Source organism: Trachinotus anak, unplaced genomic scaffold (genome assembly GCF_046630095.1).
Source record: "Trachinotus anak isolate AG129_WGS33_773 ecotype Australia unplaced genomic scaffold, CSIRO_AGI_Tana_v1 ptg000003l, whole genome shotgun sequence".
Classification (NCBI taxonomy): Eukaryota; Metazoa; Chordata; class Actinopteri; order Carangiformes; family Carangidae; genus Trachinotus; species Trachinotus anak.
This window is the reverse complement of record NW_027273854.1, coordinates 3293514-3311009: the sequence shown is the minus strand read 5'-3', so window position 1 is coordinate 3311009 and position 17496 is coordinate 3293514. Positions and strand designations below refer to the sequence as shown.

General features: G+C 41.9%; 2 protein-coding genes across 3 annotated transcripts; one reads left to right on the top strand and one right to left on the bottom strand.

Moving 5' to 3' along the window:
* The first annotated feature begins 6459 nt into the window (after nt 1–6459).
* On the top strand, nt 6460–9480 carry sult3st1 (sulfotransferase family 3, cytosolic sulfotransferase 1). Of its 2 annotated transcripts, none has more exons than XM_071466485.1 (6): nt 6460–6579; nt 7063–7268; nt 7724–7850; nt 8722–8816; nt 8967–9138; nt 9226–9480. In XM_071466485.1, the coding sequence occupies exons 2-6, from the start codon at nt 7146–7148 to the stop codon at nt 9333–9335; spliced, it is 627 nt and encodes a 208-aa protein (XP_071322586.1). In that variant the 5' UTR covers nt 6460–6579; nt 7063–7145; the 3' UTR covers nt 9336–9480. The 2 variants fall into 2 exon arrangements, with proteins under 2 accessions (XP_071322586.1, XP_071322578.1); XM_071466477.1 differs by having other exon boundaries at nt 6466–6692.
* Nucleotides 9471–17229, bottom strand: eif3d (eukaryotic translation initiation factor 3, subunit D). Its single transcript, XM_071466463.1, has 16 exons — nt 17096–17229; nt 15956–16081; nt 15809–15854; nt 15417–15553; nt 15218–15303; nt 15003–15075; nt 14496–14617; nt 14238–14370; nt 13441–13588; nt 12990–13120; nt 12647–12732; nt 12378–12507; nt 11924–12066; nt 11025–11217; nt 10839–10932; nt 9471–9586 (listed from the first exon to the last, which is right to left on the bottom strand). Exons 2-16 carry the CDS (start codon nt 16076–16078, stop codon nt 9573–9575), a joined length of 1659 nt encoding a protein of 552 aa, XP_071322564.1. The 5' UTR covers nt 16079–16081; nt 17096–17229; the 3' UTR covers nt 9471–9572.
* Nucleotides 17230–17496: the final 267 nt, after the last annotated feature.

Here is a 17496-nt window from a genome sequence, read left to right as displayed (position 1 = left end):
CAAGGTTTTATATCCATTTGCTTTAGAGCGGAAATAATTATTTGGACAAAAGGCTCTTTGAGTGACAGGAAAACTTGACCAACCAAAATGTCTTTTGTGCTACGAACTTCAAAATGTCTCAAAATTAGTTTTGTGCAGAGCATTAAGCAGCCTACCACCCGTCACCCTGGCAACATTACACACTACTGTACATTTACATGTGTTTGACCAGGGACATATACGCACTTCTATTATAGCAGAGCGAGAAAGGAGCCAAGACTCCAGTGAGACTGTAAGACTCTGGGGTGTTCACCATGTTCGGGTGATTAGACATCTTACTGGCTCCAAGGACAGATGGATGGTAGAAGTGAGGGGGAGTGGGTTGTAGGAGGGAGGAGGGAGGAGGGAGGTGGGGTTCAAACCTAATCTGAACTCTGGGAGGACTAACAGAGGCTGCGTTACAAAACAATTTTCATCCATCACCTTGACGACCACAGGGCGAGCGACGTCAGAGCACTTCAGCTGATTCTCTCTGACTTCTTTTTGAAGAGGAGTTGATTTGTGGAGATGAGACTGCAAGTCTACGACGAGCAGAACGAAGGCGTTCAAATCCTTCGACAAGAACCACCGTCACAACAATTATCTTCTTAAATATAACGTGCTTTATCTCATTTACTTCACACTGACAAGCTTATTTACTCTTTACTCTTATGGAGCTAAAATAAGACAAATACAGCTGGAAACATTGATGAATATTATCTGTTAAGAAAGAAAAATTGGTATTAACCATCCAATCACTTTCAAAGAAAAAGCAAAGACCTTTTAAGTTTACCATCAATCAGCTAAAAAATGATTTTACGTCAATTTTTCCAGGCTCCATAAAGTTTACATCACACATAATAATTTTACAAGCCATGCTTTTCTGATTTGGGATCAATCTTTTTTCTATTTATTTAACAAGCGATGATAAATGTGACCACGAATAAACCTGATGTAATAGTCACTGTGATGGATTACATAACATAAAGCAGGTTTTCCCAGAAATGAATGGAAATCAATGCTTCCCTGGTAGTAGGAAAACAGCAGGAAAAATACATCAAAACACTGAACAACATGCATTTGAAAAGATTCCAAAAAAACTTAATTTAGAATTAACAAGATAAAAACTTGCAGAAACACTGGCACTGGAATTTAACTGCTTTGTTGCTACAGATAGTAAAACCACTACAGCAGTGGGATATAAAGGTCCTCTTTGTTACTGGTTCATCAAATCACAGGGACTGGAAACCAGTGGCACTGGGAGACAGTCAATAAAGCCCCATGTGACTCTACTATCTGGCTTCTGAGTGTTGTTGCTTTTAAAGAAGAGAAATAACAGCAGTGTCTTGAATTCCAATTGGTCTCTGTTAACAGAGGTTAAACAAGATGGCACACTGTAAGTCTGGCAGAGATTTGTTGATTTAAAAGGCCCCGTCTCTAAGGATTAATGGCATGGTTGCATCATTAAGGTGACACTGATTGTTTTGGCCCTCTGGATTTTTTAGACAATCACGGCCGTTGCCTCAGCTCTGGTCACTGAGGGAATATGTCCCGAAGATTAAACATCCACACGGAGAGAGGAGAGAAGGGTGGTGCAGACCTCTCCCTCTCCATCCCTCCCGGCTGCTGAAGTCAGAGGAGGGACAAGTCAAACAGCTGATTCATGTGTCCAACATGAGGAGACCCTCTCTTTTGCAGGACATACAAGGAAAAGAGGTGCAGGGCAGAATCTTAATGCTGCTGCTGCCGGACCTAGACTGATCTCAGGCCAAGGCGACGTGACCGCCAGCTAGAGTTTCACTGAGTCATACTCAACACTCGCTTTGTGCTCTGGCATTTTACACCCAGAATCCCCAGTGTGAACCTCTCTGCTGCCATCCCTCAACCCCGCTGATGGCTGAATGTACATGGCCACATACCAAAGTGAATCCTGACCAACGAGCTGGAAATACTGTCTCAGCCCCGCCTCCGTCACTGCATCGTCTCTCCTGGACAGGGTGTAAATTAAACGAGGCCTTAATCAAGAATAATAACTCTTGGTTTTAACATTGGCTTTTCTGAAACACATCTGAAAATGTACTTCTAAGACCTGTATTAAATCCAACAGGATTAATTTCAACCACTGTGTTAGTTTCCATTAGAAAGAGTATTTACACATTCCACTACTGGAGGAGTAAAACATGCAGAACAATGTCTGGTGTGAAAATGGTTTTGGAAACTACATTAAAAAGTGCAAAGTGGAGTTTTGGGAATAATTACTTGTTTGGCCGGCGTTGGTCCTTAGTTATCACCAAAATAATCCAAATAATCTATGTGACTGTTAAAAAACAACTTTAATCTAAATTTAAACCTTCTTCCTCAAGGGTTTAATTTAAAGGTTAAAACACAGTCTTGGTCCACCCAAAATTTTTATGCCTGAGTAGATGTCGGTTCAGATTGTCAATACATGTCCCTTTTGCCTTGTTAACAAAAATTCTTTGATGGAAATCAAGTTTTTTCCCTTGTTAACATGTTCATGTGATGTTCTTTATATTATAAAAGACATTTCACGCGTGAAAGCAAAATTACTGCCTCGTGTCAGATTACATCCCTGTTTATCCAGAGTCATATAAAATAATAACCATTTGTGTGAAACTTGGTCACACTTGCTGGGAGAAGTCCTGAGTAATGGCTAAAAAGTGTTTTGTGAGGTCATGCTGACCTTGACCTTTGACCTCCAAAATCTAATCAGCTCAAGCTTGAGTCCAAGTGAAGGTTTGTACCACATTTGAAGAAATTCCCTCCAGGTGTTACACAACTATTACGTTCACAAGGCAAAAACCATGTTTTGTGAGGTCACAACTTTCTCCTCCTTTGAACCTTGACCCCAAAAATCTAATCAGTTCATCCTGGGGTCCAGGTGGACATTTGTGCCAAATATGAAGTTAATTCAACGCGTCACTGAGATATCGCGTTCACAAGACCAAACCTATGCTTTGTGAGGTCACAACAAGTGATGTCAGAAAAAATAACAAAACAATAACTGAATGTGCAGCACTTCTCCACTCTAACAGACTCGTTTTAAAATTTTAATCATTTTAACGTCGTATAGCTTTTATAGCTGCAAACAACACAGAATGTCGCCTAAAAAATATCACATTTGGGGTTGGAGGGGGGAAAAAACTAAAAAACAACACAAATTGGGTTAGCAATCGTAGCATAGCATAGCTAGCGGCTCATTCAACCCCAGGGGAACATGAGCTCAGCCATCTAGCTCGACCCCAGTAAGCATTACTTAGCACTAGCACTAGTTAGCATTGGCTAGCATTAGCATTAGTATTAGCATGTGGGGGAGGTGGGGGTGGTGGGGGGCAGCTGGCTTTACCCCAGGGGGCACTTCCCCAAGCCATCAAGACATGATATTAATGTATGTTTTTGATTGTTCTCTCCTCCCCGTCAGGCCCAGGCAGCACACACAGCACAGGTGTGCTGCCTGGGCAGGTCAGTGCAGGTCAGCAGTCATGTGACACCACTTCCAACAGGATGCGTTAAGTAAAAATTAAAAAGAAAATGCAGAAATCCAGGCAGCATTTTCCTATGAGCTCTATGACCATATTAAAATGAAAAATGAAAATCTGTTTGACAATTAATTTTCACCTGCTCTACAGTGGCAATATTCAAATACAATAAGCAAACTGCAGCCTCAGTCCATTCATTCACATTTACATACACTCCACTCAGTGGTCAGTGAGGATGTGGCGTTGTCACTTGTCATTTTGTCTGTGTGTGAAACTTTGTTTTATATCAGTGCAACTCAATGGAAAGAACCAGAGGTCAGATTTAAAGAATTTGAAATGTGTCACAATAAGTGATAAGATGCTGAGAGACATGAGTCTGGTGGTTCTTCTGATCCCAGTTCACAGCAGAGATGCAACCAGCTGTGGGTCTCAGTGCAGACCAGAGGGGGGAGGACTGACACAAAGATCCACTGTGATGAGCAGGATTTAGTGTTTTCTGAGTTTAAACAATGTTTGATCAACCAACAGGGATATGAAAAAAAAGAAGTGATATGTATATGATGATATTTTAAGTGTGTAACAGCGGGAAATAGCAGGAAAAGACCTTGTGTTCAGCCTCTTTCCTGCAGGGAAATGAGAAAAGTTGATGAATTTTGATGAGAAAATGAGGAATGTTTGCAACACTTGAAGCCTGCTGCATGATTTATGATGGGTTGATAAACTGAGCTCTGCATGTTAGAGCTGTTAAAATACTGAAATGCTGAAAAATCCAAAAAGGGTCTGGAAAACCTAGATGAAAGTGAGCAGGTTGTTGCTATTTTGCCTCGTTTTGTATGTACACACCCTTCAGTACAGATGTTCTTACTTCTGTGTTATAGCTTCTGACTTCAACAAAAAAACAGAGCAGAAAAAATATGATTCCCCCAAATCTGAGGTCATCTTTAAACAAAGTAAAACCACTTTCATCTGGAGAGAAACTCCTCTTTCCTCTAAGTGGCAAACTAACAAGTAGAAACACAGACTGAGAAATGAAGGTAGAACAGAGAGCACAGTACATGTTGTTCATTTATAGCGAACATGACGTCTTCCTCTTCTCCCTGTGGCTCATGATGACAACTCAGTCGGACACCAGTTACATGAGCAGTTTGCCTTAAACCTGATCAGGTGACTGGAAACTGTGTCACTGTTGTTGTGCTGCCCCCATGTGGCCAAAGATAAAACAGGTCCAAAGCTGTTTCACATGAATTGTTTGAAATGTCTGCATGAAATGTCATAATGATATGACTTATAATAATCTAATTATAGTTGAATTTATGAGTATTTATTTCTAGTGTTTTGTCATCAGCAGTCTGTGTTTTCATGGAAGAATAAATCGAACCTTGAACCACTTTATAAAGCTGTTATGTAGCTGAACACATGTTAGCAGGTCTGAGCCTTTGAGGAGAGTCAGGAAACCATCAGTTATAAACCACTGTGCTCTCTCCAAAGATGGGATTTATTTGACTTTTTATCCCTGAACTGCAGCATTTTACCATCATGAACACTGTACTAATAATGTGACACCTTATTTATCTTCATGGGAAAATCATGTTGATCTCTCCACATGGAAGGTCAGAGGTCAGGTTTGAGTATCATGCTCAAGAAACCTCAGTAAGACCTTTTTTTTTTATCATCATCCTCATAAAACAACATTAAATGACATCTGAGATGAAACTCCGAGAGTCTTTGTATCCTCTGCTCTTTACTTTCAAAGATCACAGTGGATTCAGTTCAGTTCAGTTCAGTGTTTACCTTTAATAGTGAGAAGAATCAGTGGTGATGTTTCAGCATTGGTGGCCACACAGTAATTAACTCCTTCATCTGTGGCCCTGAAACTGTCAAAGCCTCCTTCAGATAAATGATGGCTCCATCTGTGCTCTTCTTGAACCAGGTGAAGCAGCTGATAGGAGGCTTGGCTCTGCTGGAGCAGGTCAGCTTCACCCAACTACCTGCTGACACCAAACCTGAGGGACTGATGGATGCTGAGGCGTCTCTGGAGGCACCTGGAACAAAGACGTGAGAGAGAAGAGGAGCATCAGGCCCCACATGAAATCCCTGAGAGGAAAATAACTGATGTCTGATGAACTTCATGTGTTGACGGGATCCAACAACAGACACTGGTCTGACATGAAACACTGAGAGTCAGTTTATTCTTTGCTGTCTTGACATCTCCTTAAAATGCTGATGATTCTGAAAATCAACTGTTAAAAAAACTATTTTGAAGAAATTATCTGAAAAAAAATAGAAAGTGATGATCCATAAACAATTTTTAAAAAAGCTGACAAGACACAGACTTGACAGAAAGGAGCAGTTTGGTTAAAATTTTGATAAAATATGTACAAAATAATAACAAATATCCCCTTCATACTCACAATCACAGGTCACCCACACAGAACTCGTGATTTTTATCATTATAAATAACTTGGACAAAATAAGTTCATAGTTATGACAGTAAAACACACAAGGAGTGTCCAGCCTGTTACTGCTGAAGACAAAACAGACTCTAAATATTGATTCATTTGTGAATGAGTAGTGACAGATATGATTCAAATGAATCTGAATGGGAACAAAATTAAACTTAAACACTTTTCTTTTCACAGCAGGAGAGTTTCACATCTGTCAATCTGTGACGCTGAACTGTGAGCATCATAATATCTTCTGGTTTCACCGTACGAACATCGACTTTTCCACCACTGTTGCTCGTCACGTGTGGTATGAACACAGCTCAGCACTGAGCATTTGGTATGACCCTTGACATTTCAGGCTTTCACATTGTTCAAGAGACATAATTCAACTCCAACAAAACAACCACTGCCTTGTATTTAAAGCTCACTGCTGGTGGCAGTGTGTACCCAGCAGTCAGGGTGTCAGATAGAGGCCTACACATGAAGAAGAAGAAGCCAGCTCAAAGTCCAGAGTCCCGCTGCCACATCAGAGACCTGTGAGGTTCCTCTGCAGACTCATGTTCAAACTATTCTTTTATGTTTTGAAGTGACATGGAGAAGATCACGGACTACCTCTGCAGGTATAAAGACTACAACTTTGCCATCGATTTCACAACTCCAGAGCACATTGATTCACTTCAGAGCTTTGAAATACGAGACAGCGACATATTCCTCGTCACTTATCCAAAGTCAGGTCAGTGAAACAGCTCTTTACTATCATATTATTTTCACTTAGTTTCCTGTCCTGACTGGGACCAGAGTCACTGCAGGTAATGATTCTTCATAAGTTAAAGGCCACCTCAGATAAAAAAAAGTCCACATGATGTTTTTTATGATATAAGACATATCGTGAGTGAAATAAGCATTCAGCGTCACAACTGAGTCTTTCCACCCTGAAACTGGTTTTAAAAAAACTGATTTTGTACATATTTTAAAATCAAATTATCTTTATAAACATTAAAAATGTTCAACTTTCAGTTCAACCAGCCCCCGGAGTCATTTTTATACTTGTTGAACATATATTTAAAACATGTCTGGAGGGGAACTTTAATATATGCACCCAGGCACAATATGGACTCAGCAGATCATCATCTCCATCTGTGAGCTGGGCGGAGGTCTGAATGAATATCCAAACAACCTGGAGCATATGCCGTGGCTGGAGTACACAGAGGGCCGAGAGGACTACTCTCTGAGACCCTCGCCCCGGCTCTTCGCCTCTCACCTCACCCCGGCTCTCCTGCCTCCAGGACTGAAGGACAAGAAGGCTAAGGTCAGTATTCTAAGGAATAGAAGTTACAAATGACAAATTTGGAAAAAAATATCTATGGGATCTGTGAGAAATATATCAGACATCAGAAGACAAAGACATACAGAAATCAATGTAAAAAAAATAGCAAATCATCATATTTTAGAAGCTGAACCCCTCAAATGTTTGGCATTTCTGACAAGTTCATTGAAAAATAATTAGTGGTGTGGTTGCGATTATCAATCAAAACAGCAGCACTAATCGATTGTCGATTGTTACAGCTGTAATTATGGGATACATAATGACAACTTTTGACTTCAGTCAGTTCTTTTCTTGGCACGGAGGAGCTTCCACATTTAGTATGTGCCTGAGCTAAAATTAAGGTGTTGTTAAATTATGAATTATTTGAATGGAGTTTGGCACGGAGGAGGGTGTACGGTGTCAGATCAAACCCTAATTGTTGGTTGTTTCTGTGTCAGATCATCTATGTGATGAGGAATCCAAAGGACAACATCGTCTCTTATTATCACTTCAGCAGTGCCTGCGGCGACCTGGAGACTCCGAAGAGCTTTGAGCTCTTTTTAGAGCAGTATCTAACGGGCAACGGTGAGATAACCTCCACTCAGTGATGATAAAGATGATGATGATAACAATAAACCAGAGTCCAGTGCTGATTTTTAACAAGTCATCTGAGCAGGATGAAGTGAGAGAGAGATTTTCATTTCATTTTGTAACTAAGTACATTTACCCAAGAACTGCACTAATACAGTACAATTTAGAGGCACTTGTACACCAGTATATCAATTTCATGTTACTTATACTTCTACTCCACTACGTTTCAGAGGGAAATATTGTACTTGTTACTTCATATAACGAACATGACAGATGTATTCACCAGTTACTTTACAGATTAAGATTTTACATGAAAAAAATAAAATGAATTGCTGAAATCCAGTGGTTTCATTTAACAGTTTGAGGCCCAAAGAGGTAAAATGATTTAATATTTCACAAAAAGCAGAAGTTACTGTTGTAGCTGCTCGACGTGGAGCTGGTTTTTACTACTTTATTTAGAGTCCGGTAGTTCTGAACCCAAGTCGACCACGAGGTTGTTGATGATTAACGAACCCTCCGTCTGTACAAAGGTGGTGCTGGGACAAACTACTTCAGCCTCCGGTGCATTAGGACAAAACTGTAGTAATACTGTGTGTGGAAAAATGACCAGTAACAAAGACAGACTGGAGGTCAGGGCTTCATCCTACAGTAAAATAATGAACCACATTAGAACAGAACCAGACAGAGGATTCACATGATGAAGAGCAGCTCAGGCTCCAGACCTGAACCACTTGGAGCTGGATTCTAGTTATTTGTTCTGTGATTTAATTTCATAAAAACTAAGACGTTGAATTGTGTAAATTTAAAGCTGGAAAAATGCAGGTGTTGTAAAACTGCTGACAGTGTGTGTTGTACCACTGTACAGTTGGAGCATCGTCCTGGTTTGACCACATCAGGAAGTGGCTTTCCAGCAGAGACCAGTACAACATCCTCTACCTGACCTACGAGGACATGATTTTGGTGAGAAGTGTTTTTTTCTTCTTGGGCTGTTTCAGTGTTGATGTGTTGGACAGTTAAAGGTGTGTGAGGCGTGATCCTCTTGATACTGTGGATTAAAGTGACGTGTTCATTTGAAAACATTATCTTCTGTTGGTCTCGTTTCTGTTTTAGGACCTAAAGGGAGCGGTGACTAAGATCTGCAGGTTCTTAGGGAAAAACCTAAGTGAAGCAGCCATCGACCAAGTCGTGGAAAAATCTACATTTAAGTCCATGAAGAAAGATTTAAAAGCCAACTACGAGTTTCTGCCTAAGGAGAAAGTCAGTGGAAACTTCATGCGCAAAGGTAACGGATCATACCAGCAGCTCCTGAGCAGAAACATGAACAGACGTCAGGTCTAGTGTTTGGTTTTTTTTTCTTTTCTCGCTGCAGGTCAGATTGGTGACTGGAAGAACATCTTCACTCCGGCTCAGAGCGAAAGAGTCGATCGGCTGCTTCAGGAGAAACTCGGTGATCTGTCTCTGAAGTTCATCTGGGAATAAGCAGCTTTAAGATGTTTCCTCTTATTCCTAAAAATTCACTGTTTCTTCTCTTACAACATCTACAGCTGTTAATGTGTAAACTGTCATAAATGTTACCCATTAAAATGAATGAAGATAAAACACTAATAAAAGCCATTGGCCAATCTGTTGACTTTATTGAATGTCAAAAGGAACTTAAATGTGTTTCTATCAGAACGGTGCAGAGGCTGCTTTGGTCACTGGAGCCGACTCCACACTTCAATTCTCTTCATCTAGAACAAGGAGGAGAAAAACAGTCGTCAGTGAACACAACAGAATCAATGTGGAGACTGTTTGGTAAATTATCCTGATGACAGAGTAAACATGAAGTTACATTCAGACAATAATATTTAAAAGATGCAGGAATGTTCACTGTGTCAACCTCAGGAAGTGAATCATGGCTGAGCAGCAGACGACATGTGGGGTCACATGAGAGGCTGCAAACACTCTCCTGTATTCATCCACCTCCAACAACGCTCATTAGCAGCCTAGCGTTAGCCACTTAGCATGGCCGCCTGCTCTAACATTCTCCTCTGGTTGTTCAGACACATTCAGAATCATTACAGTGATGACCGGCGTCGTTAACAGGTGCTTGTAACATTTATAATTTCAAGGCTCAATATTACAGTTTTATTTCTCGTCTCTCTCAGCCCTGGACTCAAAGCATTATATATATATTTTACTGATTAAAGTAATATCATAACCGTGTCACAAAGAGTTGATTAATCACTTGAACTAACAAATATTATTTGAACAGGCAAATCTTGATTATCTTAATTATCTCCAAGGCAACAGTCGACTGTTTGTGGTCCACTCCGAACATTTGTTCAACACAAACCTGTGGATCTGTGTCGACGTGTATCCAGAGCATCCCTCCAGCCCTGATCAGACAGGATGTGGACCCTGCAGTCAGACTCTTTCCAGCTGTTTCTGAAGCCAGTGACTGTTCTGCACGCTGCGTTCATGCCCTGGCTACCTCGTGTTTTTTTTAAACACTACTAGACAAGAAAAATCAGTGGTCGGGGTCGAGCCCTGCTGTCTTAACGCATGCAGCAAAACTAGTTTTCTGGGGGCGAGCCAAGTGGTTAGGGCGCGCACCACCTGGGCGCAAAGGCGAGTGCCTGGTTCCACTTCCAGCCAGCAGGACTCAGCAGGACTCTGTCCCCACATTTCCTGTCTCTCTACACTGTCCTCTCTAATAAACCTAAACCTAAAAAATAACTAAAACTAAACTTAAACAGAAAAAAGTTTTCAATGTTTGTGATTTTAGAGAACCTAAAGCTGAGAGAAGCAGGGAGGAGACGTTTTTGTTCAAACCTTCATTAGATTCAGAGACGGCGGCGACACAGAGTCATGATGCTTTTAATTTGAAAAGAAACTTTTTGTGCATGTTTCAAAAACTTGATTTTCACGTTGAGACGTTTCCCAGCCCTAAAGTGAATAAAGGAGTGTGGAGTAAAAGTAGCAGCAACTACTGCATCTCACCTTCCTCCTCCTCATCCTCTTCATCCTCCTCTTCCTCCTCCTCTTCATCGGAACTGAAGGTCCCGTCAGGCAGGCTGTACACCCGAATCACTTGCTGTTGACAGCAAACACACACAGTGTTACCACGTCGGCTCCAGCAGTTCAGAGCCTGCAGCTCAGGATCAGGATCAGGATCAGCTGACTCACCTTGTTGGGGTCCTTCAGGATCAGGTACTTGCCCTCATCCAGCTTGCGGCAGATGTCGATGACGCAGCGCAGGATCCCCCAGGCATTCTCCATGCTCAGGTTGATCTGGCTGGCGAACTCGTTGGGTTTGAACTGCTGCGTGCCCAGGATGACGTGGCGAGCCGAGTCCTTTACGTGGTAACGGGACACGTACCTGAAGGACACGCAGAGACACGATAAACAGGGTCGGCCAAAACCTCTGCTGCTCACTTCACAGTTCGTAGGGTTGTGTGATTTTATCCATAGTCAGATCATCTTAACCCTGTGAAACTCCCAATAGCTGAAATGATCGGCGGGACTGGGGCATGGGGTTGGCGGAGTTATGTTACCCTGTGAGCAAGAGAGAGAGAGCGAGCCTGCTCACCCCTCTCTCTCTCTCTCTCTCTCACTCTCTCTGGGTTACCCTGAGTGATGACAGCAGGACGACAGACACATTTCATGACCTTGTTTACACCAAAACTGTTTACATTTAATAACCAGAGCATCACAAGAGCGTGTGCGTCTGCAGGGTGCAAATTTAATTTAATATTCATTTAATAATACAAATAATGACGTTAATGAGTTAAGACATTAATGGGAAACAAGATACAGAAGCTCTCAGCGACAGCTCTGACGATGGTCTCTGAACAGAGCTCTGCAGCTCTGTGACGTTAAAATTTATTTTTAGGTCAAAACAAGTTTGATAAATAGTTTCTGTTCTGATGTTTTTCAGTCTCAGTAAAAGAGAAGAATTTTTTACATTAATCTTTTAGTAAAGTCCAAAAATTTTACTCTTATCAGTTTAATAAATATGAGCCCTGATCTCCAATTCTACATCTTCTTCCATACAGAGAGAATAAGAAATCACTTGGGTGTCTTACCCCAGTTTGAGGTACTCGGATCCAGCCAACATGGCGCAGCAGGTCCAGCGAGCCAGTTTGTAGCTGTTGTTCTTCAGCTCGGTGGCCAGGACGGCTCCTCTCTGAGAGTCCAGCTTCTGACGCCAGTCCACGCCGTTACAATACTGAAGGCAACACAGAGGGGCTTTTTACACAACAGCAACTATCCAACTGAGGTCACAGGTCAAGGGTCTGTTCCACACTTAGAACCAAGTTTTAAAGATTAAACATGAAACAAGAGTCTCAGTTTTACTATAGAGCATTTAGTTTTAAAACCCTGAAGTTCAGTCAAGATATCGACTTAATACGTGAGGGCAAAAAATAAAAATGACATCTGAACAATTTCATTGTTAAAGATTGAGTTCTGTAATATTATGAAAAGTAACATCAGCCACCATTAAAAGCACAAAACCTGCCCCCCCCCTCCCCCACTTACCCTGGAGTCCCACTCGTTCAGGGTCTTGATGTTGACGAAGGACACTTCTCCGTTGGCGCCGGTCATCACTCCATCGTGCTCGCAGCGGACAATCAGATCGATGTCGTCCCCGAGCTTCCAGTGACGGTACCTGAAACATGAAGACGACACGTTGGCCTGAGAGCAAACATTTCCCAGAATTCCTATCTTTCTGATGTCTACAATAAAAACTGGACACCAAGGCCAGAACCACTGATACAGAAGAATGAACCTGATAGTTCAGTGGTTACCTGTAGGCCACAGATGCCACCTCACTCTTGTCCATGTCCTCCTCCACAAACGGGTTGGAGTTAGGAAACTTGTGACGCTCTCCCCCCTGAGTTAAGGGAGACAAACAACAGATCCTGGTGAAGTGATTCAGCTCAGAGAGTTTGATGGATCCAGAGCCCTCACAGGAAGTTACTAATGTGGAAGTTGTAACTGAGACAACTCGTGTTCTACTAGAGGAACTAGTTCACACCTCTGCAGGTAACAACAGAAACTGTAGCAGCTTCACCAAGACTCATCTAATGTCAGACTGTTTATTGAAGCTGCTGCTCATCACCCTGAACGTGACACTGTGTGTGTTCCTACCATGCGTAGACACTGCTGGCTGAAGTTGTGGTTGATGTAGGTGGCCTCCATCGCCAGGTTACGAGGAGAGTTGAAGGAGTTGCCCTCGTCCTGCGGCGGCTCGTTGGCCGTCTCGCTCACAGTGAGCAGATCTGAGAGGAGTAGTCAGACGTTCAGCGTCAGAGCAACAGCGGTGAGTTCCACAACTAAAACACAACACTTCCTCCAGGCTTTTCACATTAAAATACTTTATATATAGGCTTTTACTATGAAAAAGTTGATGGTATCTTAACATTGATCAGAAGAAAAAGAAACTGATTAATTGTGGTATGAAAATATATCATATGGGCTGCTGCCACAGGTGACAGGTCACATGACTGTGTGTAAGTGTGGGGTTTTTTTTAAATCAGCTGTTATTTAAGACTTTATTTGAGGATTTAAGGTTCGACCACCAGGTGCCAGCAGCTCTCACCAAAGTCAGAGTTGTCTCTCTTGTCGAAGAACAGCTTGTTGCCCACTCGCTGCACGATGATGTCCCAGGAGTTGACTGAGCGTGTGCAGCACATCAAGGTGGCCAGGATGGCGTCAGTGGCAAACACGTTGCCCTGAGTCTTAGCCAGCTGGAGGAACAAAGAAAAAAAAGATGATTAAAAGTTGAGAGGGAAACTTCTGACTGGAGGGTTCAGAGCATCTTCCAGACGAGCTGCTCTTCCTTGAACACTTTCAGGCGACGTGTATATGACTTAGTTATAATGGACATGTGATTGATGAACTGTATCGTGATTTGCTGAAATTCAACCCTAAAAAGGCGAAATCCATTGTTTCTAACCATCACAACTGATTACAAAACAATGTTTAAAACGTTAGGACCTTTTTCAGAAGCTATAAGCTTGATAGAAATGAGAATTCTTCTGGATTATTCTGGTTACTGTCAGAGAAGAAAATATTTTTGCATAAATAGCTGGAAAGTCGTTTGACGCTGAGATCAGAGAGATGCTCTCCTTTCACACTGACTCCGAGAGAACCAGGAAGCTTAACCTGACTGTAAAGGTCATAGGTTACAGGTAACTTCCTGTACTGTCTCATAAGTTAGATGCTAAATGTTGTGCCTGTGGTTTAGCTCTTGATGTTCTTTTTATGTGTGAATAAAGCCATAAAGAACATTAATACAGCAATATCACATGTCCCATGTCTGAAAAGGGCTCATGTTGTGTTTTCTGAAACAGCTGATTTTATAATCAATATAATCAATCTATAAAGAACTGAGACCTTGCGGATGACGGGATCATCAGTGGTAGTAACAGTGTGGAAGATCCTCTTGATGCTCTTCAGCTGCTTCTCATTGCGGGTGGTGATGCGGTCGAAAGCTTTGTCGTAGTACTCCAGGGCACCGCAGCACTCACTGGAGGAGGACACAGGACACGACAGCTCATCACCACCACCATCATCATCATCATCATCATCATCATCCTCTGTGTCTCACCTGTGTCAGTGAGCGACAACAACCAGCAGGTTGGTTTCACTTACATGTCAAGGGGGTCAGCCACCTCCATGTACCTCATCTTCATCAGTCTGGGGAAATCCATCTCCTCCTTCACCTCCCAGTCGCTCCTCACCTCCACAGAGGAGTCTCTGGGCTTCAGCTGGGCCTGGAGGGGGAGGGGAGGGGGCGGGACAAATGTAAACATCCATGTTAGCAAAAACCCTCAACCCATCTAACATACAGTATCATCCCCAAAGATTAGTGTTGCTGCGTGTAGCCGATGCAGTGATGTCACAGTTACTTTTATTATGGAATCATCAGCCAGTTATTTGATTCATTGTTTGGTCTATAAAATGTCAGGAAACAGTAAAAATGCTAGTTATTATTGTATGTATTGTATGTCTTATTATTTATTATTTTAATATTTGCCTCATGAAAAGTCCAAAACTTAAGATGTTTTTTTTATTTTTCCATTATATATCAGTCTCTGGCCTTTATGTTAGAACTATTGTAATTAGTTGTAGTAACAGAATCAATAAACTGATACATACCTGGGACTTCTGGTCCCACTTCTGACGGACACCAAACTGCTTCTGGAACTTCTTCTGCAGACGCATTCGATCCCTGAAAAGAGTTGCATTAAAGTTAAGTCTTTACAATCTGACCAGCTGTCGGCACAAAACTCCTTCTCTTCTTGTGTGGATCCATTTAGCAGAGATGATGTACAGCAGGACTTTTCCTACAGGCGGAGCTTCCACAGACTCACCTCTCCTTCTGCTTGGCGCTCTTCGGGAGCGTCTGCATGTTGAACTGAGTCATGTTCCTCCGGTCCTTGTCTCTGCGCAGATTCCTCTGTTGAAACAATCATCATCCTGTTAAGGGACTTGTTCAAATATAACACACAACACCTATGTTTTAAATAAACTCTCAGATTTCAGGGATTCTGAGGCTTTGAGCTGTCGTACCTGAGCAAACCTCATGCGGTTCCTCTGGTACGCCGTCTTCTGGGTCTTGGCGGTGTCCACCAGCTGGAAGCTCGTCTCGTCCTCCTCATGAAAGTAGGCGTACTGACTGCCTCCTCCGAACTGAGAGGAATACTTATCTGAGGACAAAACACATACATAACTAATGATGTTTAAAAGATTCCAGAAAATTCCAGAAACAGGAGTGAAAAACTTATATGAAAAGCATATGTTAAAAAAATTGAATCAGGTGTAAATAAATGAGTTTTGTATTGCCAGTTACTTTTTTTTTTTTAAATCAGTTTTCCCACATTAACAAAAGTGTTGCTAATGTTCGCTGTCACTAATAAAATAAAATATATATAAGAGGAACAACTGAACAGCGTCTCACTCACTTGTGTATCTCTTGTCCTGATAAGTTGCTCCGGTCCAGTCAGCAACCTGACAACAGACAAGTCACAACATTAGGAAAACTGTAGAAAACAAACACCCTGATTCTTTCAACAGAAAACTGTGCTAGTATCTAATGTGAGAGAACAAACCTTTCCCAGACGGTCTCCTTTGCTGAAAGGCTGGTAAGGCATGTCTTTAAACTTCTCTGGGACTGCGCATGGACCCCATCCGGACGGATTGTCCTGGATCACAGGGGCGTTGAACTTCGCCATCTCCTGAGGTCAGAGTGAAAAAGACAAAGCATGTGAGCAAGCAGAAAAATGTAAAGTATTTCCAGAGAACAAGGTAACAGATGTACGATGCTTAGATTGATCTCACACATGGGGTCTCAGGGTCTCAGGCAATGAGCAGCACTGATCTCTCCAGCAATGCACTACATTAGATAGGCACTGATCAGCTTGCGCAGTGGGCTAGTCATCACTGACCCGTGAACATCCAACAACTCGCTGGTACAACCACACAGGAGCAGGGTATTGGCCTTCAACTAACAATTATTTTAATCATCTTTCAATAAGCTGCTATTAAGTGATTAATGCAGTCTGCAATGTGTCAACAAATTTATCTACTTACTAATTAGAAGACAGGTCGACAGTTGTAATTTCACATTAAAGTAAAGCAGAGAGAATCAGAAAAAGCCTCACATCTGAGAGACAAGAAAGGAAATGTCCCGCACTTCTGCTGTCTAATCACATTGTCGATTATTGACAAATTAGTGAATCTAATAGTGATTTTAAGCACTGGTTCCCATCACTGATTCATTCTTTGCGGCCTTCAAAAGAAAGACCACTCCTTCACATCACGCTGAATTAACTGTCTTTTAAACAGTAAACACTGAGACTGTGGGTCCTTCAGAGCTTGGAAGAGGCCACACTATAAAAAAATTAACAGCATCTTTTTCGGCATCCTGGCCTCAAAAGAATCTCGATTTGGGGACAAAACTGGCGAAGTAAGCTCATTAAATCCTGATAATGAAACTACGATTAAAATCTCTCCTCTGTCACCTTCGGGATCGTGGTTTTTAAGATTTTTTTTTTTAGCAGATGTTGCTCAGTTAGCTAACAGAGGCTAAAGCTAACGCTAGTCATCTTGCCAGGTGGCCGTGCTAGCATGGCTAAGCTAACTGAGCGGTGGGCTGCTAACACTCCCACAGGACGCTCTGGGGTTTAACTCCAAACTCAACAAAAACAAAAGATTTTTATAAATGTCTACGTGTTCTACCGTGGGCTCACCGTGGACGATGTGACACCGCGCAGAGCTGTTTAATTTCGCCGGTTCTCACACGTTACGAACCTCCGAACAGCGCCGGAGCCAAAGGAAGTGGACGACTACCGTAAAGCAAGAGGAGGGTTGTTCCTGCCGTAATACAAGTGCAGCTGTCGTGATGTTGAAGGTGCAGTTTACCAAACGTTGCACTAAACTAAAATATGTAACAACAACAACAATAATAATGACATAGATTTTCTCAACATTTTGTACAGGAACAAATCATTATTTTCTAAGAAGTGATTTTAACATTGAACATATCTGTTTACTAAGCTGCTGATTCAATATGTTGTAGATCATACAAAGCTTTCTGCAAAATAAAGATGGCAACTGAACTAGATATAGTATTTTAATGAAGTTTGCAAAC